The sequence below is a fragment of the Phoenix dactylifera genome, chromosome 9 (genome assembly GCF_051530095.1).
Source record: "Phoenix dactylifera cultivar Ajwa chromosome 9, Ajwa_hap1_PhDact_Kaust_v1.1, whole genome shotgun sequence".
NCBI lineage: Eukaryota > Viridiplantae > Streptophyta > Magnoliopsida > Arecales > Arecaceae > Phoenix > Phoenix dactylifera.
Genome location: NC_143198.1, coordinates 23602469 through 23624347, shown reverse-complemented (window position 1 = coordinate 23624347; position 21879 = coordinate 23602469). Strand labels below are relative to the sequence as shown.

The 21879-nt window shown below is 41.5% G+C and overlaps 2 protein-coding genes across 3 annotated transcripts; one reads left to right on the top strand and one right to left on the bottom strand.

The window, feature by feature from the left end:
• Nucleotides 1-8019: 8019 nt before the first annotated feature.
• On the bottom strand, nucleotides 8020-11686 carry LOC149752895 (uncharacterized). The gene is made up of 4 exons (XM_089925656.1): nucleotides 11556-11686; nucleotides 9045-11186; nucleotides 8290-8763; nucleotides 8020-8187 (listed from the first exon to the last, which is right to left on the bottom strand). Exons 2-4 carry the CDS (start codon nucleotides 9279-9281, stop codon nucleotides 8020-8022), a joined length of 879 nt encoding a protein of 292 aa, XP_089781782.1. The 5' UTR covers nucleotides 9282-11186; nucleotides 11556-11686.
• A 1921-nt stretch (nucleotides 11687-13607) lies between these two features.
• On the top strand, nucleotides 13608-21344 carry LOC103714767 (protein TRANSPORT INHIBITOR RESPONSE 1-like). 2 transcript variants are annotated; one of them, XR_003387097.4, is made up of 5 exons: nucleotides 13608-15139; nucleotides 16694-17186; nucleotides 18311-19098; nucleotides 19775-19813; nucleotides 19987-21344. XR_003387097.4 is itself a non-coding variant. In XM_026807563.4 (4 exons), the coding sequence occupies exons 1-3, from the start codon at nucleotides 14631-14633 to the stop codon at nucleotides 19079-19081; spliced, it is 1773 nt and encodes a 590-aa protein (XP_026663364.3). In that variant the 5' UTR covers nucleotides 13608-14630; the 3' UTR covers nucleotides 19082-19098; nucleotides 19775-21344. The 2 variants fall into 2 exon arrangements, 1 of the variants encoding a protein (XP_026663364.3); XM_026807563.4 differs by having other exon boundaries at nucleotides 19775-21344.
• The last annotated feature ends 535 nt before the right edge of the window (nucleotides 21345-21879 follow it).

The following is a 21879-nucleotide window of genomic DNA, read 5'->3' as shown; positions in this document are numbered from 1 at the left end:
TCCAAAAAAGAAAACAGAAGGAATAAAAGAAACGCGTTTGTCCGGGTACTGAGGCTTTGAGCTTACCATGAAGTTACCCACTATCTTCTGTCCGTGTGGGGGAGATTTGTGTGATGATGGATTTGCAGGGTAAAAAGAGGTTTTGGACGAGCATGGGAGGTTTAGGCTTTGGGAGACAAAGTAGTCGACATCTTGTCTAATCATCAATCAACGTGGTTGGAAATCCCAATTGCAGCATGTCATCGGACAAGTGAACCTTCTCACTTTAATTCCTCTTCCTTCTCTCTGATATCTTTACAATGATGTGATTTTAGGGGCTCCGGATTGGCCTTCTTTGGACCCTCATGCAAGCTATCATTTGTTAGATGAAAACAAAGATTTTTCTAAATATGTTCCTATCTTTTAGAAATCCTTTTACATCCTTCAGCATGAAACCTTCTCCAAGGAGCTAGCATCAATATTGGATTATAATCTCGATCAAGATACCAATTGTGTGTGAATACCCAATATTATGGGACATTCACCTATATGATATAATATGAGATGATGGAATATTTGCCTTAGTAGATGCAGACTCATTATGAGCATTTTTTTTCTCTTGTAATTGCACTTAAAAATAATAAAATTATTATGTAAAATGGTAGTTATGTTTGGAGAAGAAAATTATCTAAAGTGCTTCGAAACTTTCTGTTTTTTATTTTTTTTTTAATGTATTCATACTGGAACTGTATGAACCATCCGTGGTAGTTAAAAAAAAAAAAAAAAAAGATATCTCCATTATTACACATCAACTATGATATCCATAAAATTCTTCATACTAGATGAGATATTAGAGCATTAAATCCTAGGCTGATTTGGAGCAAATTAAGCCCGATAAGCTGCATCCAATCATGCACCAACCTAGTGGAACTGGAACCCAGTCCGTGGAACCCTCAGCCATCGCCTCGTCCAACAACCCAAGTCACCCTCGTGGTCGACATCGGCTTGCTGACGTGGAACCCCGCATGTCCATCCACGTCGCTGTCTGTCCCTGGGACCCGCGCATGGCTCGAAGTCTTTCAAAGGCGGATCCTAGGGCCGGGCCCACCACCATGTGAAAGGGCCATGGGCCAGGCTCCCGGGGCCCGGTGCCACCGAGCCGGTCACAGGAAGACACGGACGACCTCCAAATATTTAAAAAAACTCCCCTTAAAATGACGAGCCACCTAAACCTGTGAATATACTACTAATTTTAGGAGTCACCACCGCTTGTTTTAAGTTATCTTTTGAAGCAAGAGGCGATATCATTGTGTGGAACCATGCCCCATGACGTGGAAACAATTAAAGAAGAGCTTTCACAGGACACTTGTGAAGAGACGTGGTAAACACAGTATGTTGGCAGCTTATATGCACTGTAGCAACTGCTCGCAGATTGGAGGGGCATTTGATGATTAGGTGACAGGGGAATTGGCTTAAGAAACTGAAACAAGGATGAGAAATTAGGTTAGAATGTTGATCTGGTTTCTGCACTTATGCTAGGGTTAAAAATGGGCTGGTTCGAATCATGATCCGACTCAGTGCTTGATTTAGTTTTACGCAATCCCTAGTTTGATTCATCGGTATGCTTAAGTTTAGAGTTTAAGAGCACAAGAAAAATTAGGGTATGGATACGAATAGAACCATATTTAAGATATGAAATATCGGTGTCGCAAGACCATGAATAGATAAGAGGCCTTAGTTGGAATAATGGCAGAAACAATCGAAACATTGTAATGTGGTGATGATCAAAAGAATAAGAAGGAAGAGAAGTATGTGGTCTCTCTCTCAAGTGATGTGAATATTAAGCTCTTATTTTACTTTATAAATTATGGAGATTTAAGAACAAAATTTATGAAAAAGGAGAAGGTAATGTGAAAATAATTCTAAACTAATAAATAAAGCATAATAGATATTAGATTACCAAATTGAAAGTAAGGTCACATAATGAACAATATAATTCAAAGTAAATCCTTCAAAATAAAAATTGCCTCACACTACAAGGACTCTAAACTCGAGGACCAAGGGAGCCATGGGCAAAGCCACATGCAGCATGGATGAAAATGAAACCTTATGTCAAGTATGGAGTTATGAAACCTCGAGGTAGAATGGCGATGGTCATGGCAAATGGTTGGCGATCTGCCCCTCACGATGGATGATATAATATCCTTCTCAAATTCCCAACCATGTGATTGCAACATGCAGCTTTGCAATTTCCTGCAAATATTGTATGAATATATCTTGAGATGCCTAACTTTACCACATAGATAAGCCTCATTAAATGGTTCTTAAATCTACAAAACATAGTTTTATTATCCCCCAGAGATGCACCACACGTGGTTCTTAATAATTTATCTTAAAAAATAAAAGAGAAAGACTTGTTCATTTATTGATGCAAGGATGCCATTTGGGAAACCCAAATCTACACAAAAATATAGTTTTTTAGTTCTTGCTAAAAGAAAACAAATACTTTATTGACGTGATGAAGTAAACAAATGTTGAAACTAGGAAGTAGAGATTTAGGGTTTCATTTGCCAGCATGATCATATAATGCGCCATAGTTTATTCTAGTTGATGAGGCCACAGAAAAGATAATATATAGAAACAATTATCAATTAAATAATAGGTTTTTATGTAAACTAATCAAGAGGCTAAGTAGCCAGCATGAGGAGTACAGTGCATTGCCAGCAAAAGCCCACAGATGCTCTGCTGATTCTTTTAATGACTTGAGTTGTTTTCCTGAATTTGAGTGCCTTTATTTCAATCAGGCTGAGTTTGACAACAGCATGCATGATCCAAACTGATTTAGTTCCTTTTTCTTAAGATTTCAACAATATATTTGCTCTAGTTGGGAGCATTTTCATCTTGAGTTATATAGTTACATATTCTTTATTTAGATTTTTATAAATTATTGATAAAGTCGTTCGGGTCAAGTCTCTCCTTCTTCCCTCTCCCTCCTTTCACAAAGGGGTGTAGTTGGAGTTGGCTCACTAAATCAAAAATTGTGCAAGTTTTAGAATTTATTCAAGGTTTAGCTCAAATTTAGCTAATAACTTTGCTATGTATCCTGCCAAGCTTGATTCCCATTCAAATTAATTCTAACATTTTTTTAAAAATAAAATTGGAGAGAATTGGCATGTTGATATTTTTGGATCAAATAAATTAATAATAATTAATGAAAAATATGAAAAGGTGCATCTAGCCAGCTCCTATGTTATATCAAAAGTGCATATTTAATTCTTTAAAAGCATTTTATATTTTATATTTACCTTTAAAATATTTTCTCCTAGTAGCTACATCATTGAAAAGTGCATCTAGCCAGCTCCTATGTTATATCAAAAGTGCATATTTAATTCTTTAAAAGCATTTTATATTTTATATTTACCTTTAAAATATTTTCTCCTAGTAGATATATATATATATATATATATATATATATATATATATATATATATATATATATATATATATATATATCTTCTATGAAGCAATGATTTTTAAGTAGCCAAACTCTAATAAGTCATGAATCAACCTAATGAGAAAATCAAATAGATCTTCTGGGACAGGTGTCCATCAACGAGTACAACCGCAACAATCATGTAATTGACTTGGTTCGCTTTAAGTCGCCTCCAACGAAGGATTAAAGAATCAGTACACGTGGACAGGTCGCACGTGTCGACAGCGGAACGGACGGATGGCCATTGACCACCACTCAAGCCCAGCTCATCTCCCAATTTCTTAACACCAATAATTTACTACTAACCATCCAATTAATCCATAATTTAATCATAACTAAATCTTGGTTTATGGGGATTAGGATGATTAGGCAGCGGATTAAGAGATGTGCACGTGACCTCCCACATGACCCGGTCTGACTCGTCCTCACATGCCCCCGACTTCCTCGCCGGCCCGGATATTATTGAAAAAAGAATTTCTTTAATATATTTAAATTAACTAATACGAAAAAGGACTCGGATGCTATTTTCTCACGATACAAGGATTAAGATAGAAAAATAACCGGTACCACCATTGCAGCGGGTAGTTCTATATACACCCCCCCTATTGCTCAGGACACCCCCCAAAAACCAAAAATAAAATACCCAAACTAACCTTTAGTGTAATTACCATATTGCCCTTGAAATTTTCTCATACACCCCCCTTCCTCCTCCTCCGTTTCGTTTTGAAAAGAAAAAAAAAAACCCCCCCTCAAACCCCCCTTAAACCCCTCGATCCATTTACATCGTTTAGGCGATCTTTGAAGGAGATTTAAGCCCCATTCGAAGCATGGACAAGCAACTAGTGATTTGGGACGAAGAATCGGCCGCAAAGGTACGTGTTCCACCTTGTTTCGAAATTTTTTTTTTTCACGGTTCGTGCTCCGTTCGGCACTGGATCGCCGAACAAAAGGCTTCTGTTCGGCTGAACAGTGCCGAACAGAAGCCTTCTGTTCGGCAACCCTCAACCGAACAGATCTGTTCGGCTGCGCAGTGCCCCATTGCGGGTGGTTCTATATACACCCCCCCTATTGCTCAGGACACCCCCCAAAAATTAAAAAAAAATTAAATACTCTCTACACCCCCCCATTTGCTAAGGACACCCCTAAAAAATTAAAAATACCTAAATTACCCCCCACCCTCCCCACCCCCTCACCTAAATTGCTCTCTACACCCCCCAAACCCCCCCCCCCACCCCGCTCTTCCCCTCCAAAACACCCGTAACCCTTCCGCCCAAAAAACCTCGCCGGCGGCCAAACCCCCTCCGTCTCCCCCTTCTCCCTCTCGTCGCCGGTCGGTGCAGTGCACCTCGCCAACGCCCAAAACCCCCCCGTTCCCCCTTCTCCCTCTCGTCGCCGGCATTCTCCCGATCTCCGACCACCTCGCCGGCTTCTCCCGGAACCACCTCCCCGGCCATCTCCCGAGCAACGAGCACCTCGCCGGCGCCTCCACGACCACCTCGAGGTAGCTCCCCCCCCCGCCTCCAGTGCTCCGTTCGGCACTGGATCGCCGAACAGAACCCTTCTGTTCGGCTGAACAGTGCCGAACAGAAGCCCTCTGTTCGGCAACCCTCAACCGAACAGAAGGCTTCTGTTCGGCTGCACGGTGCCGAACAGAAGCCTTCTGTTCGGCTGCACAGTGCCGAACAGAAGGGTTCTGTTCGGCACCGTGCAGCCGAACAGAAGCCTTCTGTTCGGCTCTGTGCAGCCGAACAGAAGCCTTCTGATCGGCACTGTGCAGCCGAACAGAAGGCTTCTGGTGCCAAATCGCGTGCCGTGCTGAATTTTGTGCCGAACATTTATGTATGCAATTGAATTATTTTCTTTGATATAGCCTAACATTGAATTTCTATATTTTCAGACATGGATCCCCGTCCCGCCAGAGTTAGACCTACGGCGTCAGCTAGGAGACGTCGTGCTAGGATTGCTTCTCCTGAGCCTGCTCATATGCCATCGGACTCTCCTGAGTCAGAGCATGATGATATGCCCGCTAGGGGCGAAGACGATGAGTCCGTTGGACCATGTCCAGGAGGTCCAGAGGATGAGTCCGTCCTGATCAGTTTCAGGACGCATATAGCAGCTTCCATCTGGAGGCAACAGGTATTGTTTATTTGTTATAGCATTATATTTTGTTTATTGATGTTTTATAAAGTAGTAGTAATTATACATTTATATTACAGGAACGAGCTCCACTAAAGTGCATGAACCATACTGCCAAGGTTGGTGAATGGAAGTGGTGGTCTTCAAACCAACCAAATACCAGGTTCAGAGCACTATTGAGGCAGTCGGGCCTCGTAGAGTTAGTACAGTGCTCTTATCGATTCATCGATAAGATTCTGATTTCGGGCTTCGTAGAGAGATGGCAGCCCGAGACGAACACCTTCCATATACCATTTGGCGAGATCACTATCACGTTGGATGATGTATCCGCCATTTTAGGGATTCCTGTCGCAGGTTCCTCAGTATCAGTTTCTCCTGAGAGGATGAGTGATCGGGATGCTGAGGAGCTACTTGTGGAGTTGTTGGGGGTGTCAGCTGGAGACGCGCGTCAGGAGGTACTGTTATCGCGCGGTCAGTCTGTGAGGATGGAGTGGCTGAGGACTCAGTTTCACTCTGTATCTGATAGAGACAGGCAGCAGAGGATAGAGTGTGCAGCACGAGCCTATTTGTTATTTTTGTTAGGCTGCACACTCTTTGCTGATAAGAGTGGGACCAGGGTGCCTATAGCGTATCTGTGTTTACTGCGGGATCTGGATAGGGTGAGCACATATGCCTGGGGTACAGCTGCCTTAGCATATTTGTATCGGCAGTTGGGGATTGCGTCGAGGTCATCAGTGAGACAGATCAGTGGTTATATGACGCTTCTGCAGGCATGGATTTATGAGCATTTTCCAGCACTCAGTCCTCACCCGTCGCTCGAGTATACTGATGCCAGTCCCCGCGTGCACCGCTGGATGCCCGGTACTCCATCCCGTACCACGATGGACCATTTAGTGGTTCTACGTGAGTCATTGGACCTTTTGAGCATCGATGAGGTACGTATCATATTACCATTTGCTTGTGTTTGTCAGTACTTTTAATATGCGATATAGTATAAAACTGAAATGGACCTTTTGTTTTACAGGTTATTTGGGATCCCCATCATCGGCTTCGGGGAGATCGCCCATATATACCCGTCGCATTTTTTAGTGGCTCCATCAAGTGCCTTGATATCGTAGAACCCTATCATCCAGAAAGGGTTCTTAGACAGTTTGGTCGTATTCAGACCATCCCTCGAGCGCCACTAGCCCCTACGCGAGCCAACAGAGGTTCCACAGCAGGCTCGTACCGGATACATTACTCCTATATGGATCAGCTTTGGGAGCGGTGGGAGGACCACGTGCTGAGCCAGGCGAGCAGGAGCCACCCAGTTACCCGGCCATCAGACAGCGTACCAGGATACATGGAGTGGTATCTCCGTATCACGCACGTTGCAGTTCAGCCTCCTCATCTGCGCTCGAGTACTCATTCTGGAGCTAGGGGAGGTCATGATGATGCTGACATGCACCGGCGGCGTAATGCAGCTGCACTCGGTATCAGTACCGACATTGTACGGATGGGTCCCTCAGAGGCTACGTCACTAGGTGTCGGGCACCTATATGATGCTATTTCTCAGATGCATCAGGTACTTCTGGGTGATGAGCCTGGCCCGAGTACAGCACCCTTTCATTCGGATCCAGGACCCTCTCATTCGGACGTACAGCAGTACACGCGTCGACGATGGCGTCATAGGGATTGATGATGGAGCCTTTGTAATCTTTGTAAAGCCTTTGATATTAATGAAAAATATATATTTTTGGTACATTTACGTGTAATCTTTGTAAAGCCTGGCCCGTTCTATTTTACACAAATATAACAGTGCACATAACAATCAATCTAACAATACGAAGACAGATATTTTTTGATTTATATTGATGATGGAGTTTCAAAAATTGTACATATATAAACAATCAATCTAACTCTACTGTCTTGCCTCCACCTCCCCCTGAGGAGATGGAGTCCCGTGGGGGGTTTGACCCTGAATCTGATACGACTGATGTTCTGCCTCCACCTCCCCCTGAGGTACCTCCAAATGTTGTTCCAATCAAAGCTGACCCTGGACAAAGTTCCCCTCCAAAAAAGGCAGCAAAGCCTAAGAGGGTGCCAGTGGCAAGACCTGGCCTTGCAAGGAGAGGGCAGCCGATTAACCTCTTAACCAAGAACATCATAGAGCCCTCTTTTCCAACAAATGTGTTAATCATCTGCTCAAGCTTGTCACCGTTAAGTTCTTGTACATCAGAAAGGTCTATTAGTTCCCCTGTTTGATTTGTTTGCTCCCACCAGCTCTTAAGTATGTTTCTGTTTACATCTGAAATCTCAACGGAAACAACAGTCGTCATATGTATTCCCAGCTGATGATGGAGTTTCACAGTACATGACTCTAAGAGCCTAAAAAAATTTACAACTTTCAAAAATTGTACATATATAAATAATCAATCTAACTCTACTGTCTCGCTAATTATAACATTAGGTGAGATGCTCTCTTTGAACTGTTGAATCCGTGCTTCATATGAATTTTTCCATCCGGTAGCACAAGGAAGATGATATTTTCGCCAGTTGGTCGCTACTGGCGGAACGGGATGTCCCGGCAACAAGAACACCTTCAAAATTAGAAATAAGAAAATATTAATAGCTACAAAATTATAAATAAGCAAAATTAAATAAGCAAAATTAAATATTCGCAAGTGTTGTGAACGTAGTACCTCAACAAAATGATTTCCATTTACGAATCCGATAGCGATATCTTTGCGGGATAGAAGAGGTACTGGCACAGAACGGAGAGGTAGGAAGGTCAGACATTGTTGCAACGAGAGATGGTATAGGACAACATTATAGCAGGATGCTATAAGATGACCCATGTCCGGCATAGTCATCCATCTGTCATATGGTGGACAATCATCATAATATGATAATGCATGAGTGATCTCAGCAATCGTCCCTTCCACACCATATAATGTGCGATAGTGGTCCGAATGACATTGCAACTCTTGCAATAAATCCTTCCTAACACGCACCCAGTCATCTTCTCCAAATCCCAGTAAGTCAGCTATTGCCCTAAATCCGCAATTCCCATCAGCTTTTACATCCTTGATATGCTGGATGTATGGTCTCAAGGCAGAAGGAATAGCATCAATATAGATAATGGGCGTATGTGACTGGGCTCTAGTACGAAAAACCTGCAAATAATATCAAATGATAGAAAATATGTAACAATGGCAGAACATGTCCCGTATCGGCACATCTCGGCACGGCACATCCCGTATCGGCACATCTCGGCACGGCACATCCCGTATCGGCACATCTCGGCACGGCACGTCCCGACATGTCCCGTATCGGCACATCTCGGCACGGCACGTCCCGACATGTCCCGTATCGGCACATGACATACCGGCACGGCACGGACCGTCCCGTAGACGTTGTGATACCTATTGTAAGGAAATAAATATTTGGTACTTACCTTTTGCTTGGGCCGCCTCTTTTGAATCTGAGTAGATGGATTGCGGATGGTAACTTTCTCAACACCAGGTGAATAACTATCCTGTCCAGATAGAACCAACTCAAACGCAGACGGGTCACGTCGAGTAGACGTATCAACCTTCATTGAAGCGCGCCCACGTGAACCGGTCTTCCGTTTTGCAGGCTCTAAAAGAGGTGTACTATCTGGACTTGCAATCTCTCGTAACTTCTTGATCATCTGCAATTGAGAAGCCCCATCTAACTTCTTGAATCGTAGCGCAATCAAATCTAACTCTGCATCACAACTCAACTGAATTGGCTGCACGGGGGGGGGGGGGGGGTAGGCAGAATATCAAGTTTCCTCCAATGAGGATCTATGCAGTCGAGAGGAATGGGCCGACCTTCCACCCTGTACCGCGCAATCTGGTGAGCACATGGTATACCATGTGTGCGTCGAATAGCGCACCCACAATTTGAATCATCAAACCCAACTGAATTGGCTCGTTTCGATTGGGCGAGGACATGATTTAACGCACTTATAGATATGAAACCTCGCAACTCTTTGAATTCAGCTGGCTTGAAGTTGTGCTGCACTACCAATAAACTCTTCTCCAATGAGGCTTTAACGGAGCTGTGCTGCAACTCAATCAATCCATGTATTCTAGTCCAAGATGACTCGAAACTTCCTTGGCTTGATCCAAGCTGCTTTTTGAGCTTTGCATGTGCACTCTCGACCCTAGTAAACAAATGAAAGTTAGATATAAGAATTGAGGCAAATTAAAATTAAATGAGTCTTTATTTGTGATACCTATTTGTCGTCACATTTCCGTAGTGCCTGCATGTATCCGTCCACGCCGCAACAAATCTTTCCTTGTATTTGCTCAGCCAAGTATCTAACACATACTGTAGTGCATCTGGATAGGTACCGAACTCTCTCTGCAGTGCACTCCAGCGATCATTATACTCATCTTCCGTGGAGGACAGCACTAGTACATTCCAACTCATAATAAATTTATCCCATTTCTCCTTCAATTCGAAAATTTTTTTGCACTTGGCCAAAACATTCCTACTAATATGCCATCTACATAATAAATGTCTAGCAGTAGGAAATACTCTATGAATTGCATTCATCAAAGCCAAGTCTCTATCTGTAACAATCAACTCAGGCAAAACATCATTAGCTATGACACTGCGCAATCTCTCTAATGCCCAAGTATAGCTTTCTTCCCCCTCAGAATTTAAGTATACAAAAGCAGCTGAAAATGTCATGTCAGTAGATGTCACCCCCACAATCTCTAAGAGCGGAAGACGATACCTATTCGTCTTGTACGTGCAATCCATTATCAACACACGGGGAAATGCACGGAACAAATCAATGCTGCCAGGGTGTGCCCAAAATAAGTCATGCACAACATCCGTATTAGTACAATTCCTATGCCACTCAATATATTTAGCCTCTGATAATTTACCTAATAGATGTTGCATTTCAGACCTCCCGGCTTTCTCTGCAACCTTAAACCGTTGACGTACATTGTAGATAGTCTTGATAGTCGTAACATTGAGGGCATCTATTTCCTTCAATGTGGATAATGTGTCCTTTGGACGAACTAAACTCTTCGACATATCCACTAACAATTCCGTCTCCTGCTCAGATAATCTCCCTGCATATGAGTGCCCCTCCAGATTCTCTGCAGCGGGATGATTGTGCACTCCACATACGACCAGTAATATCCAATCATCCGCAGTATCCAATTTTTTTCCTCTTAATGCAAAAGGGCATCCACACTTCTTTGTCCCACAGGCAGTCTTTATTCGCTTTTCTTTTTTGGTTCGGTACGTCCCACCCCTCTCACAACCTAACGTAATTCTGGGTTTCTTAGAAATGGTACCTGCATCAGATGATTTGATTACAACAACAAAACCATTTCGCCTCCCAGCTTCACGACACCAATTACACAAGTCCTCTCTACTCTTGAAGATCTATACATTAAACAATTTATGTAAGTACACAGTTGTAAAAATAGCTCGCTAAACTAATACAAAATTGCACAATACATTATAATACCTCGTAAGTTGTAAATTCGCTTGTGTAATCCAGTACAAATTCTGATCCAATTATACTCGATTCGGTTGTAGCATAGCCCTACATATAAAATAATTTATCACCAAGAATTAATGAATCAGAAGATCTGTTCGGCACAAAATTCAGCACGGCACGCGATTTGGCACCAGAAGCCTTCTGTTCGGCTGCACAGTGCCGAACAGAAGGCTTCTGTTCGGCTGCACAGAGCCGGACAGAACCCTTCTGTTCGGCACTGTGCAGCCGAACAGAAGGCTTCTGTTCGGCACCGTGCAGCCGAACAGAAGGCTTCTGTTCGGTTGAGGGTTGCCGAACAGAAGGCTTCTGTTCGGCACTGTTCAGCCGAACAGAAGCCTTTTGTTCGGCGATCCAGTGCCGAACGGAGCACGAACCGTGAAAAAAAAAAAATTCGAAACAAGGTGGAACACGTACCTTTGCGGCCGATTCTTCGTCCCAAATCACTAGTTGCTTGTCCATGCTTCGAATGGGGCTTAAATCTCCTTCAAAGATCGCCTAAACGATGTAAATGGATCGAGGGGTTTAAGGGGGGTTTGAGGGGGTTTTTTTTTTTCTTTTCAAAATGAAACGGAGGAGGAGGAAGGGGGGGTGCATGAAAAAATCTCAAGGGCAATATGGTAATTACACTAAAGGTTAGTTTGGGTATTTTCTTTTTGGTTTTTGGGGGGTGTCCTGAGCAATAGGGGGGGTGTATATAGAACTACCCATTGCAGCCGATGCCCTTAATTCTGACAAAAAGAAGGAGCCCGTAGAGTTGTACGATAATTACGAACATGCCATCGCAGGGACCAGACAAAAGCTGACGAGATCACGTGGGCCTCTTGGAGGCTCTTTCGGTGCGGAGCCTTTTCGGCTTTTCCTGTCAAGCTGACGTCATCATAGAAGGAAGGGCGGCATCATCAGCAAATATCACAAAATTCGAGGGGTCAAACTGAAATAATATCCTTCTAAAATTGGACGGCTATGATCACTAAAATCTGAGACCAGGGGAAGGAAACATGGGACCCACTCGTGTGCGTTCGAGATTTCTTAAATGTGCGAGAACCATATTTAATTGAAGTAAAAGTTGGCATTTATTATTTCATTGGACGTAAAAAAGAAAATTCGTAAAGGAAGTGAGAAATTTATATTCCAATGATTTACCGAGGTTGGGGATTTCACCGCTCTCGTCAAATCCAATTTGGCAAGACAATGATTTCCTTCTCTCTCTCTCTCTCTCTCTCTCCACGACGAGACAAAAGTAAAAAAGTAAGCTAAAAGCATTCTATGCGTACAGTGGTAGAACCGGAGTTTATGAGGGCGAGAGAGGATGAGATTGAGAATTTGAGAGCAGTAATTTTTAATAAAAAAATTAAAAAAGATGAAATTGGAGCGGTAATTTTTATTGTGTCTCGCTTGGTAGGCGTTAGCGCATGGTTAGTTCTATGCGGGGTGTTCTATTGTTTCTTCTTTCATTTGACAAGGAGCTGTCACGTCGAATTATTGTTATTATTAGAAAGCAGGCAAAAGAAAGAAACTAACAATAAAGGAGCCATTGAATTCACCAACTTTGACATTCTATTTACTTTTTATCATATTTTCTTTGCCGGTAGGAACAACTGGTTTGGATAAGATGACTCCTTGCACTTTGGTGGCAGTGGCGTTGGAGAATATTGGGCCCCAAGCGTGCCCACTCTCTCATGGCACTTTTTTACACACACACACAAAAAGAAGGTAAAAAAATTCACAGTAATTGTATTTTGAATCTTCTAAAAATTTCACTGTAGTAATTTCTAAAGATCAGCAATGTCATGTAGAGGATGCTTGTTCAATAAGTTCTTGTATAATTTTTAATTATCTTTCAAATAAAAATAATTAATTTTTTACGTCTGCAAGGATACGAACCGGAGGTGTATTTACTCCCAAATATACATCAGTATGATTTTAAGTGCTTACATAAGAATAAAAAATTTAATAAATAATTTTTTTGACTAGGTTTTTTTTTTTGGATGTGATCATTGCATGTTATATGATTACAAGCAAACTTTAGAATAATTCATGAATTCAATTCAAAAGAATTGATAAATGATAAGGTTTGCTTATTAATAGTTGAATAGAAAAGATGATCAGGATTTAGGCTTTATTTATTTATTTATTTTTTAAACAAGAAAAAGAGGTTTGCTTATTAAATGAGACCATACATTCAAAATACATAAAGTTCTTGTAATTGGAGTTGAAGGGTTCATTACAGCTGTTAGGAAATGAATAAGCAAGTGGTATTTCCGTATAAAGTTTTCAGCCGGATAGTTTTACAGTATTTACTCAACATTGTTCTACACTGGAGCTGGATCTACGGTGGAACCACCCTTTATACTTTGCAAGTACCCAAGCGGTTCAAATATTTATATTTTCAGGAAAAAAAACCTCTTTCAGGAAAAAAAAAAAATTATTTTATTTTTTTTATATTTGGTTTCCCGTTCGCCGTTTAACCGCTTGGAGCTCCCAAAAGGCTTTCAAAGGAGAGGAGAGGGGAGCAAGGTCTGGTTGTGTTGGTCGCTTCTTTCTCTTACGCTCCGGGATCTCTCGAAACCTTAACGCTAACCCTAGGCTTCGATTCCAAGAAGCTCCAAAGGCGGCTCCCATGGAGGTACCCTGCTTCTATTCCTAAGGTGGCACAGGGATTCTTCCCCCCTTCTTCTTTGTAGGCTGCTCTCCCCGCGTTTCTTTCGTCTTCTTTTACAGCTAGGATTTTGGGGGAAATCAGGGTTTCTTGATCAAGCTCGTTCGTTTCTCAAAAAAAGCTTGTTCCTTTCCTTCTTTTCCTGCACTCTTTTGCTGATTTGGAAGGGGAACGGAGTGCTCGCCGGCGGATCTTCGTGGACTTTGGGGAGTGACATTGGCGTTCGGTCTCTATAGAGTGGTCTTTAAGTTTTTCCCTCTCGTTCTGCGGTTCTTTAATTTGGAGTGTTTTGCTTTTTGATTTAGGACCTAAGGGGTTATTGGCGTTTAGGCGGAAAAAAGAATCTATAGAGCTCAAATAGCAGAGTTTTACCAGGTAGAGAGGTTAGGGCTAGCCTTAGGGGATTTTCTTTTTTCTTTCCTTTAGTTGTAGTTATAAAATAAAACAAAAGCTTTACATTCTTTAACCTGGGAGGATGTCTCATCTTTGAAGCGGATACTCTAGGTCTAGGATTTTATCTTCATTTCTCTGTGGAACATTGCAAATTTAAGGTTCTTGACTTGTGGATTTGAGAAAAATCGTTACTTTATTTAGTGGGACAAAGTCTAGAATTTCAGGGTTATACCCTGGATAAAATTATAAGAGTTAGATGCAATTCTCTTCTTCATCACAGATGATGCCTGGGTTGAGTTTTTGAGTCTAGGAAGAAATCTGCCATTTTAGAATAAAATAGAAACTAGACCTTGAGCAGGCTGAGATCGTTGAGGCGGGAGCTTTTGGGTTGCCATTCCTCTACTGGTCAAGGAGATTCAGATTTTTTTGAAAGGGATATGGCTATCAAGAAGAAGAAGGAATTGGATACAGAGGAGAAGTCCCCAGAGAATCGCATCCTATCCTTTCCCGATGAAGTTTTGGAACGTGTTCTTATCTTTGTGAAGTGTCACAAGGATCGCAGTGCCGTTTCTCTGGTTTGCAGAGACTGGTACAATGCTGAGCGATGGAGCCGGACCCATGTATTTATTGGGAACTGCTACTCTGTGTCTCCGGAGATGGTAGCTCGTAGATTTCCAAATATCCGGAGTGTCACTCTCAAGGGGAAGCCACGGTTCTATGATTTCAACCTTGTTCCACCAAATTGGGGGGCTGACCTCCATCCATGGCTTGTAGTTTTTGCTTCAGCGTATCCTTTCCTTGAGGAGTTCCGTCTTAAAAGGATGACAGTGACAGACGAGAGCCTTGATTTCTTGGCACGATCTTTTCCTGAATTTAAGGCTCTTTCCCTTGTCAGTTGTGATGGCTTCAGCACTGATGGTCTTGCCTCCATTGCAACCTACTGCAGGTATGATATTATTATTAATCACTTGAATATTGGTTTTGTTTTCTTAATGATTTTCTGTCATAAACGTTTCCAAATTGGAAAAAAGCTTCTTTATTTGCTCGTGATCTGAGCTTCTGCCCTGTAGTTTGGATTGAGATGTTCTAGGTCAATGCTTTCACCTTAGAGAAACAGATTGTTGATGGAACCGCAGTAGTGGGACTCCTTTTGTATGTGCTTGTAGAAGTTATTATTATATGCATACATATTAACTTGCCTTTTCTACTGCTTTCAGTAGAGGAAATTTATGTTACTGTAAGTGAGAAACAAATGCTTAAATTCCATTATTCATGAAAGAATCCAGTTCGGCATCTACATGGACATGATAGATGATTATTTCCATGGTTTAGTCTCTAGATATTCCGGAAGTAGATCTTGTGGCTTCAAATGCATATTTGTTGTGATGATTATTGAAAACTGTTATTTAAAATAAAATAACGTTGTCATTATCGTTAACATGCAATTCAATCTGGTTAATGATTGAGTTATAAGAACAATGCCAAGAAAACACACAACTTTCCATCTACCAAATACTTTGGCAATTTTGCTCTCCTACGGATACACGTTCTGTCTACAGGGGCTCATCATGAATGCGTATGGCATTTCATGCCACATGGGGATTATGTATGCACTAAATGCGCTTTCATCCCAGGGATCATCCAACTGCTATTAGCTATATTGTTACTCAACTTTCAATTCACAATCATTGTTAGTTGATGTTCATCAGATCAACTGCAATTCAATCAGTATTACAGGTAATCTGTGTTTATATTTTGCAGTGGTAAATGCATGAGGTTGTTCAGTACAAAGAAAGTACAGTGGCCTTCAAGTACAAATGACTTCCATTGCTACAGAAGTTTATTGTTTTTTTTAGGTGACCGGATTTTGCGAAATTCCATCTCTGTATGGTGTTTTATAGAAAAGTCACAGTTATGGTACACTTGGTTCTTGGAGATTAGGTCTAATTACAGAATCAGAAAATATACAGGCTTTCTAACTAATGTATGCTTTCCTAACTGACAAATCATTAGTCTGGCTATCATAATTTGTTTTATACATGTTTCTGTAAATGTGTCTTTGATGAATGATTGCTTATTGCTGAGAGTTCTGGGGCCAGATTGGAGAAAACCACGTGCACACACTGGCTCACTGGCCTGTGAGTTGAATGAACAAAACAGTTTAGAAATGTGGATGTTGAAATTTGGTCAAGTAGCTTTATTCAAAGCAGTGTGTATGGTTCATGCATGAAAGTTCCAAGCAAACAGGGCATTTGCTTTCTCAGAGACTAAAACTAAACTATATTGGGAATGGTCTGAAGATATTTTTTTTGATATTAGAAGCTACATGCTTCCTTTCACTGATTAGCTTGTATTTCCCTTTTTTCTTTCGTATCTTTTATTTATCAAAAACTTGAAAATAGGTGAATTCTGTCTGTGCATATTCAACCTTTTGTCTTCTGTTGATTGTGGATTTCTCTTGTAAATATTTTTATACGCTAAAAGTTGTTCTTGGTTCCAGGAACTTGACTGAGCTTGACATACAGGAGAGTGGGATTGATGATCTTGGTGGCAGCTGGTTAAGTTGCTTTCCTGACAGCTTCACATCTCTGGAAGCGCTTAATTTTGCAAATCTGCATTCTGAAGTAAATTTTGATGCCTTGGAGAGACTAGTGGCCAGGTGCAAGTCCTTAAAGGTATTAAAAGTGAATAAGCATGTCACGTTGGAGCAGATACGGAGGCTGCTTGTGAGATCTCCTCAACTTACAGAGCTTGGAACTGGTTCATTTTCACAAGATCAAAAACTCCGATCAGATGCAGATCTGGAAAGTGCATTCAGCAACTGCAAGAACTTCAACACTCTCTCAGGCTTGTGGGAAGTTTCCTCTGTGTATCTTCCAGCATTATATCCTGTCTGTGCTAATCTGACTTTCTTGAATTTGAGCTACACAGCTCTGCAAAGTACAGAACTGGCAAAGCTTCTGCAAAATTGCCCTCTTCTTCGCCGACTATGGGTAAGCACTAAAAAAACTTAAAAAGTTTCATTTGCTTCCCAACTTTTATTATGCTTTTCCCTCTATTCTTGTACATAATTTGGTCAATTGTTTTTGTGTTTCTTCATTATTCTTCTAATCAAAAAGGGCAATCACTAATCTCTTCTTCTTCTTGTTTTTTTCTTTCTTTTTTTGAAGAAACACACTGGAATGTTAGTATCGCTTATCTCACAACCACATACAGTATTTGACTTATTTTCAATTATTAAAATCTGCTGAAATTGGTGAAAGATAAACCGTGTTAGCAAGTTTGTGCAGATCTTTTGAATCTACATCTCAAAATTATATATATTTCTCATTTTGCTTCTCAAGTGGCTTTATTATTGACTCCAATGTTCATTTTTAGGTGTGATGCTTAATTACTCTATCATACCAGTCTTTCAGCCTTCCTTCTCTGTGCTCCAGCCCTCCAACATATGATTGCCTTTCGAGGTTTCCTTTCAACATCTCTCTCTTTCACTCCATCATTCCGAGTTTCAAAAGGCTAAGTTGAAAGATAAGCCGTTTCTGTTGCTTGAGAGTTCAAATACTGTATGAGATTATCTGAATGAAAAAATCTACATTCTTTAGAAAAGTAGAAAGTGCTTGTGCCCACTAAAGAACTCAGTGTAGCAGAGTGTTGAGCCCTCTGTTTCAACTTCGGATGTTCTGTTGGGTGGAAAATTGGCTAAATATGGAGCATAAAACCCTGAAAGCAAATTTATGTTATTGTACCCACATACTTAATTAATACATGGAAACATCAAATTTAAGTTTTTTTTCTTCTCAAGTCAAGCTTGCTGGCCTGCCTGCTGTCTCAGTTGCAACCACTATCTCAAACAACATTTTCCTCCTTTGCAGCTGTCCTCCATTGAAAAAAATAATAATGACTATGTTATTCAATTATGCTGAAGCCATCTTTATAATTTCCTTAAAGTTCAAGTCAGCCTAGATATTATGTGGTAGGATAATATATTGACAGCAAAACTTTCTCTGACTCTTGAGATTTATGCTCGGATGGATGGTGAGCATTTTGGCATTTTTTGGCCTTGCATTATCAATGACCGTCTCCACCATTCTTATTTTTTCTATAATGGTTCTTACAGGTTCTAGATACTGTAGAAGACAAAGGGTTAGAAGCTGTGGCATCGAGCTGTCATCTGCTAGAAGAACTCCGAGTGTTTCCAGCAGACCCATTTGACCAGGAAGTGATCATGGAAGGTGGTGGCAGTGGCGTCACTGAATCTGGATTTGTTGCTGTTTCCGAGGGCTGCCCCAATCTTCACTATGTTCTCTACTTCTGCCGTCAGATGACAAATGCTGCAGTGGCAACTGTTGTGCGCAACTGCCCTAACTTCACCCACTTCCGTCTCTGTATAATGAACATGTGCCAGCCTGACTACCTGACCAATGAACCCATGGATGAAGCCTTCGGTTCTGTTGTAAAGACTTGCAGTAAACTCCAAAGGCTTGCTGTTTCAGGGCTTTTGACTGACCGGGCCTTTGAGTATATTGGTACCTATGCTAAGAACCTTGAGACCCTGTCGGTGGCTTTTGCAGGCAGCAGTGATAGAGGCATGCAATGTGTTTTAGAGGGGTGCCCTAAGCTGCGTAAGCTGGAAATAAGAGACTGTCCTTTTGGGAATGCAGCATTGCTCTCAGGGCTTGAGAGGTATGAATCCATGAGGTCACTTTGGATGTCTGCCTGCAACTTGACAATGAATGGATGTCAACTCCTGGCAAGGAAGATGCCAAGGTTGAATGTGGAGGTTATCAAGGAGGATGAGAGTGATGATATGCATGCTGAGAAGGTTTACGTATACCGGTCAGTTGCCGGGCCTAGAAGGGATGCCCCTCCCTTTGTTCTCACCCTCTGATGATCATCCAATTCTCGGTAGTTTCTCTTTTCCCTCTAACTAAAATATTTGATGGGGACATATGGTAGCTCCACCTTGACGCCTCCATAGACCGGACTTTTCAAATTCCCTTAAGTTCAGTATTTCTGAAGGGAATTGTGATAGGAAGTAGGAAATCTGTGTTCTATTAATTGTAGCATCCCGCCAAACCATGTGATGGTACTTCATGGTAGAGTTCAATTTGCTCCTAAAGAAGCAGCGCCTGCCTAATTGGTTAGGTTTGTCGAATCATTACCTTCAATCTGGAGCCTAGACATTTAGAAGAAGCTTGCATTTGGATTATAGTCCCAAATGTTCACAGGTTTGATTAGTCATTAAGAAATGGGCAACATTGGCATGCTAGCCTCAATAATTTTGACAAGTAGTTCTGAATGTTAACTTGATTCAGGAACAATGGGTTATACAACTGGAATAGACAACCTGTTATGTATGGTAAGAGGCTGTAAAATTCTAGCACCAATGCAATTGGTATTAGAGTCTAGCGTGTGCATTTTAAATATACATCATTTGGAAAATTGATCCCTTCTCATCCAACCTCACCAGTAGAAATAGTAGTTTAAAGGCATCTTTACATTCTAATTAAACCAAATATCTGCATGTTCTCATTCTTACAGGATTTTCTTACATTCCAATCAATTTTTCTCATTCCTGCAGGTTTCACAGGGGGAGGTGTATAACATAGCAACCAGACAGGTGAATAGAAGATCGGAATTGAGGATTGTGGAATGATGCACAATTCTTTCTGATAACAATTTATTCCTGTGACATATCAAACTCTAGGAAAATATTAGAGGCTAGAAGATAGATGGAAGAGTCTCATGCTTTTACTGTATCTATGGCTAATAACTGATCTGTATCTGATTCAGGAGCCACTCCACCCGTGAAGAGCAAGATCGCACTGCCTATGCTGAAGTAGATGAAACAGCCATAATGCGAAAGAACTGAAGTCGGCCCCCACAATACATTGCCACCGTGGGCCATACGGCATGTCAAAGTCCTGCAATTATGCAACCCTGATTTGAAAGATGAAGACGGCTTTTAAAAAAGTTTCAGCTTGTGTTATTCCATTTTCTCCCTTTTTCTTTCCCAGTGGTCATGAACATGCACCTTCTGGATGAAACGAGCTATCTGAGTGGAGTATGAAGCATCAAATTCACCGAGGGCCTTCCCAGCCAAGCGGAGCGCATCTTGCTGCAAGGTCTACTGGCTGTCTTTCCATCACTGTGCTGACTATGAGCTTGTTGGAATGTGGGACATTGAGCACAGAGAACTCCAATTCTAATGCTGGTTTCCTGACAGAATATCATGGATACAATAGTTTTAAGTGACTACAGTAGGTAATGGTGGACAGGCCACGTCCACCAGCCTATGTCCTGGAATATCCAAGTATCAGTCGTGCTGCTGCTATGGCATATAATGGCCCAGCAGCATGCTTGGACTAACGATGGGAACATATACTGGTGCTTTGGCTGGTGGAATTGGATTTGTGGTACGCCCATGTGATTTGGAGTGGATAAGATTGCTTCCGTGTTGGTGCAAGTCAGTGCCCGACTCTTCCAGTGCATTGTTCTCCTTGCCCTGCAGCAGTGCATCCATCTTCTCTCCTTGATATGGGAGAGAGAGCTGTGGAGTTAGGTTGGCAAATCTGTATGTCTTCTTGTGTAACAAATAACAGTTGATGCATGAAAAACGCTGCTTGTATTCTGTTTCCTTGTGTGGGGTAAATAGGATCGGTTACTCTAGTTTGCTGCCTTTGAATTGACTCAAGGTGTAACGTTAGCTCTGTTGCTATCTGATATGGGTCTACAAAGGGCATCGACAAGTTTGGCTGCAACTCAGAAAAGCTTGGTTAGATTGGTTCGCTGGCTTTTAACCGTAAGTGATGGATGACTAGGACAAGCATTCTATTCTTCCATTGCCCGTTGGTTGGTGAATCGGAGGCTGGAGGAGACTCTCATTTTCTAAGTGGCAGGCCTGATGTGGATGAAAGCAGTTATCGTGTCGATGTTGAGTACGTAGGGGAGCACTTAAAATCTACTACGTAGCTGAATTCTGTCAGCCAGAAACTTGGGCAAATACAAGCCACAGGAAAGGATTCTTCACCAGCGGTAAGGAGCTGGGAATTTTAATGCGAGCTTCTACTCATGGTTCTGGTGCTCGGACTGTTGCAGGTGGGGTCATTTCTTAACATGATATATGAATTGGTTCAGTGACCTTGCTTTCAGTTTGTCTCTTTTTTCTCTCCTCTCTTTATTTTCTAGTTGTTTGTTTACTCCACATGTGGTTGAAAATTAGAAGCTTTTGAAGTGGTGTGGAGCCATTTAACATGGTATATGATTCAGTTGCTTTATCGGTTTTTATTTCTTTTTGGTCCCCGAGACCAGCACCAAATGGATCTTTTTAATCTTTTTTTTGTTAGTTTTCCAAATATTTACTACCTGGAAAAACTATCTGACTTTTGGGGCAATAAAGGCAAAATTTTTGTACCAAGATCTTCCTCATGCAAAGGCAACCTCATTCAGTTCTTGATCCAAAACCTAGATGCATTATGATCTCGTAAGCATTCAAAATCCATATCAATAGGAGAAATTAATCCAAACGGGAAAAAACTAACAGAGTTACTAAGTCTTTTGGCTGGCATTCTCTTAATTAGGGCATCCAAATTTGGCCAGGAAATCTGCCGCCAAGGACATGGAAAATGAGTCAAACCAACATGTTAGTCTACATACCTTTGGACATCCAGACTTGCACAAGGGTCT